The sequence below is a fragment of the Medicago sativa genome, chromosome 4 (genome assembly GCF_051527215.1).
Source record: "Medicago sativa cultivar Bolivia chromosome 4, Bolivia_mono, whole genome shotgun sequence".
In the NCBI taxonomy this organism is placed as follows: domain Eukaryota; kingdom Viridiplantae; phylum Streptophyta; class Magnoliopsida; order Fabales; family Fabaceae; genus Medicago; species Medicago sativa.
Window position 1 is genome coordinate 8,205,726 of NC_140752.1, and position 4,701 is coordinate 8,210,426.

Here is a 4,701-nt window from a genome sequence, read left to right on the forward strand (position 1 = left end):
TGTAAAAGCTTATTTATTTACGTAAGTTGTTTTGTATAAACTTTAAAATAAGGCAATCCAAACGGACCCTAGTAGCTTCTCAAAAAATATATTTTTTTAGAGGAAAGAGAAAATAAAGGTCATTTTTAGAGGAAAGAGAAAATAAAGGTCGTAAGGGTTCAAACCCCGGACCTTGCATATTTTATGCATTGTCCATACCAACTGAGTTAAGCTCACGAGGACAAACAAACTATATTATTTTAAAAAAATATATAATTTTTAAACTGTAAACAAAAGTAAAATATATTCTAATTTTTGTATAAAATCTCTAAAATCTCTAAAATATAATATCTAAATTATTTAATATCAAAATTACTTTTATTTTAATCTAGATCCCTTTCGTCTCCCTGATAGAATTGAAGCACAGGTGAAGAACTAAATCATCTGCCGCTCAGATTACTGTCGGAGAAACTTACCTTTTCATCATGATCCAGGTATTCCTAATAACTTTAATCTACATCAATTCCTAATAACTTTAATCTACATCAAATCAAACATGTTATAGATCCGATCATAATCATGCTTAACGTTTTATAAGATATTTATTTAGACCTAATTCCAACGTTTTGGTTTGGAAGATGGAAAAGGGAGACTCAACTATTGTTGCATCCGTTTCTGCTGATGGTACGAGTGTTGAGGATAAGAGTGGCAAAGATTCAGGTGAAGCTGATAGTCCCAACGAAGAAAAGTATCCTCAAAATTTTGAGTTGAACGAGGATTTGTTTGTTACAAACACTGTGGAACAAACAAGTGACTGTACTTTGAAGGAGGATCCCATGGTCTTATCTGATCAAGTAGATGGGGATAGTTTGGCTAACGATGAACCTGCAAAAGTGGAATTGGTTGGCATGGAAACTATGGATACGGAATTCGCAACTGAAGACTGTACCTTGAAAAAGGAATATACCATGGTCTCATCTCATCAATTTGATGTGATTATTTTAGAGACTTTCGATGTGGAATTTGCAACTGAAAGCTGTAGTTTGAAGAACGAAGACGATGTGCCTATTTTGGAGACTTTTGACGTGGAATTTGCAACTGAAGGCTGTAGTCTGAAGGACGAAAATGCAGTGATTTCATCTCATCAAATGGATGAGTCTACTTTGGCAAACGATGAACCTGCAAAACTGGCATTGGCGGGTGTGGTAACTTTGGATACGGAATTTGCGACAGAAGGCTCCGTAAAACAAGATTTATCCTATATATCAAAGGCATCGTATCCAGCTGGCGAGGCAGCTATGTCTGCTGACTCAAAATCCTCGTTGTCCAATATCAATATTGGTGGTTCCGGTGCTTGTATGAAGGAGGCTTTAACTAAAAGGTATGCTCCTCGTAAAAAAGTTGCAGTGTTCAGAGATTTTCCAAGTTTATGTGGAGGCAATGCTCCCCGTCTCAGTCAGGATGAGTGCCGAAAGGAGCTTTCTTCTTTGAAAAAAGTTGCTGCCACTGACGTAAAAGAAGCAGAAAATAACAAGAGAAAGTTTGATAACACTGTTCAAGATGATTCTGAAGGGAACACTAAACTTCCTGAAAAACATAATCATCATCATCATGAGGTTAACATAAATTCTAAGGAAGTGGTTAAAGCGGAAAACATGAACACTGTAAAACTTAAAAGTAGTTCCAAGGTCTCATCAGGCAGGAAAGTAGTTCAAGGTTTGATGGCAGTGGTTAAAGAGGAAAACATGAACACTGTAAAACTCAAAAGTAGTTCCAAGGTCTCATCGGGCAGGAAAGTAGGTTTGATGTCTAAATCAGGACGGAACGAAAAGGAAAGAAAGGGAAAGAAAATTGATAATGTCCAGCTGGACAGGTCTAAAACTGCTACCAAGTCGAAAGGTGTACTGAATCATTCTGGGCAGCAGCCGTTGAAAAAGAAAAGAGAAAATTGTAGTTCTGATGACATGGGTCAATTAGTAACGTTAGAGAAGAGTTCTCAAGACCCTAATGAAAATAACAAACACTTTAAAAGTGTCCCAAAATCACATAGTTCGAGCGTAAATGTTTTTCCTCTTGGTCGTAGTAATTTGAGTGGTCATGAGAATGACTCAGTGGCCAGGAATAAAGTGAGGAAAACATTGCGCCTGTTCCATGCTTTTCATAGAAAGATTTTGCAGGAAGCCGAAGCAAAACCAAAGTCAAATATGAAAGAAGTAAAGAGGTTTGATTTACAAGCTGCGAAAAAGCTTAAGGAGGAAGGGAGCTGTGTTAATGAAGGGGAGAATATCTTGGGATCTGTTCCAGGGGTTGAAGTTGGTGATGAATTTCAGTTCAGAATAGAGCTTAATATAATTGGCCTTCATCGCCAGATTCAGGGTGGTATAGATTATGTGAAACAAAAAGACAAGATCCTTGCAACTAGTATTGTTTCTTCGGGGGGCTATGCTGATGACTTAGATAACTCAGATGTTTTGATATATACAGGGCAGGGTGGAAATGTGATGAGCAGTGATAAAGAGCCAGAAGATCAAAAGCTTGAAAGGGGAAATCTTGCTTTGAAGAACAGTAGTGAGGTAAAGAATTCTGTTAGAGTGATACGGGGCTATGAATCAATGGATGGTAAAAGAAAGATATATGTTTATGATGGACTTTATGTAGTTGAGTCATGTTGGCAGGATATAGGGCCACGTGGGAAGCTGGTTTATAAGTTTAGCTTGCGAAGAATCCCGGGTCAACCAGAGCTTGGCTTGAAGGAAGTGAAGAAATTGAAAAAGTTCAAAACAAGAGAAGGTCTATGTGTCGAAGATATTTCCTATGGGAAAGAGAAAATTCCGATATGTGCTGTGAACACCATAGATAACGAGAAACCCCCTACATTTAAATACATAACCGAGATGATATATCCTGAATGTTGCAATCTTATCCCTCCAAAAGGATGTAATTGTACTAATGGATGCTCTGACCATAAGAAATGTTGTTGCGTACTCAAAAATGGAGGGGAGATTCCATTTAATCATAATGGGGATATTGTAGAAGTAAAGCCTCTAGTCTATGAGTGTGGTCCTAAATGCAAGTGCCCTTCAACCTGCCATAATAGAGTTAGCCAACTTGGAATAAATATTCAACTCGAAATTTTTAAAACCAATTCAATGGGATGGGGTGTAAGATCCTTAAATTCCATCCCTTCAGGAAGTTTTATCTGTGAATATATTGGCGAGGTTCTTGAAGAAAAGGAAGCTGAACAAAGAACCGGTAATGATGAGTATCTTTTCGATATCGGAAATAACAAAAACAACAATAATCTTTGTGATGGACTTTCAACCCTTTTTCCAGATTCTGACTCAAGTTCAAGTGAAGTAGTGGAGGATTCTGACTTCACTATCGATGCCGCTCAGTTTGGTAATGTGGGGAGATTTGTTAACCATAGTTGCTCCCCTAATCTTTATGCTCAGAATGTCCTTTATGATCATCAAGACAGCAGGGTTCCTCACATCATGTTATTTGCTGCTGAGAACATTCCTCCCTTGCAAGAGCTGACATACGATTACAATTACACGATAGATACAGTTCGTGATTCCGATGGCAATATCAAAAAGAAGTACTGCTTTTGTGGTTCTGTGGAATGTACTGGTAGGTTGTATTGAGGTTTTACGATGTTAGTTGTTGGAACAGTTTTTCTTACAAGTCTTTCAAACTATAATAGCTCAAAAACTGGAGCTTAATATTCTTGCTTACGTGAAAGCATAAACTAATTTTTAGTTGGAAAGCAAAATATTCTTGCTTACGTGACCTAGTATTTTCATTTTATATGAAGCAAAATTTTGTCAAAATGACAAATATGTTGCCATTTGAATGTGTAAAAGCGATGTTTGTGGTAAATTTTACCATAAACTATTTTATTTTATAATGAAGTTTCAAAAAAATTTCAAAGATTTAAAAAAAAAAATCAGAATAGCATTCATCAATTTCTTTCTACATACGGCTTGCATCAAATGACATGTCAAAATCCTTAGAAAAGAATAAGTTTGGAAATATCAAATTGCAATGGCTATGCAAACTCCTTTGCAAGGCAGCAACCCCGTAAACGCTATGTTCAGTGAAATAAGAGAGCCAAAAGGATAATAGTCCTAAGGTTGATATTAAAATCAGGTAAGAATAGAACATCCCTAAGGTTTAGACCGTCTGAAATATTAACATTTCCTATAGGAATAGGTAGTAAGTATCTTATTCTTATGATAAGAATCAAATCAATTCAATGAATTAATTAAAACATGATCGGTCGCACAAGAATCTATTATCCATGCTTTAGTTGACAGACTACACTACTGATGTTCTTCACTTCCTCGTTAAATTACATAAAGAACTTCATAATAGACTTAGTCTACATAACCTAGGAAAAATACTCGACAAAATTGTCTGATCTTAGCTTCTTAATGTGCTTTCCTGTTTGATTCTTCGTCATGGGCTTCAAATTCAGAAACGCAGCAAAGACTTCCGGCTTTTGCTTTAAAAAGAACACCCATGTCCTTCTGGAAAAATCATCAATAAATATTAGGAAGTATTTGTTTCCATTTAGAGTTGGTATGTTCATAGGACCACAAATATCAGTGTGTATTAGCTTCAATTTTTTCACGAGTCCTCCAGGTCTGTCCAGCAGGAAATGACATCATACTTTGTTTTCCAAACTGAAATGCTTCACAAACAGCATCCAAATCTAAAGTA

At 36.4% G+C, this 4,701-nt stretch overlaps 1 protein-coding gene across 1 annotated transcript; it reads left to right on the top strand.

Annotated features, from left to right (window-relative positions):
- Positions 1 to 628: 628 nt before the first annotated feature.
- On the top strand, positions 629 to 3,826 carry LOC146925992 (histone-lysine N-methyltransferase, H3 lysine-9 specific SUVH6-like). The gene has a single exon (XM_085758427.1). It carries the CDS (start codon positions 816 to 818, stop codon positions 3,621 to 3,623), a length of 2,808 nt encoding a protein of 935 aa, XP_085614553.1. The 5' UTR covers positions 629 to 815; the 3' UTR covers positions 3,624 to 3,826.
- Positions 3,827 to 4,701: the final 875 nt, after the last annotated feature.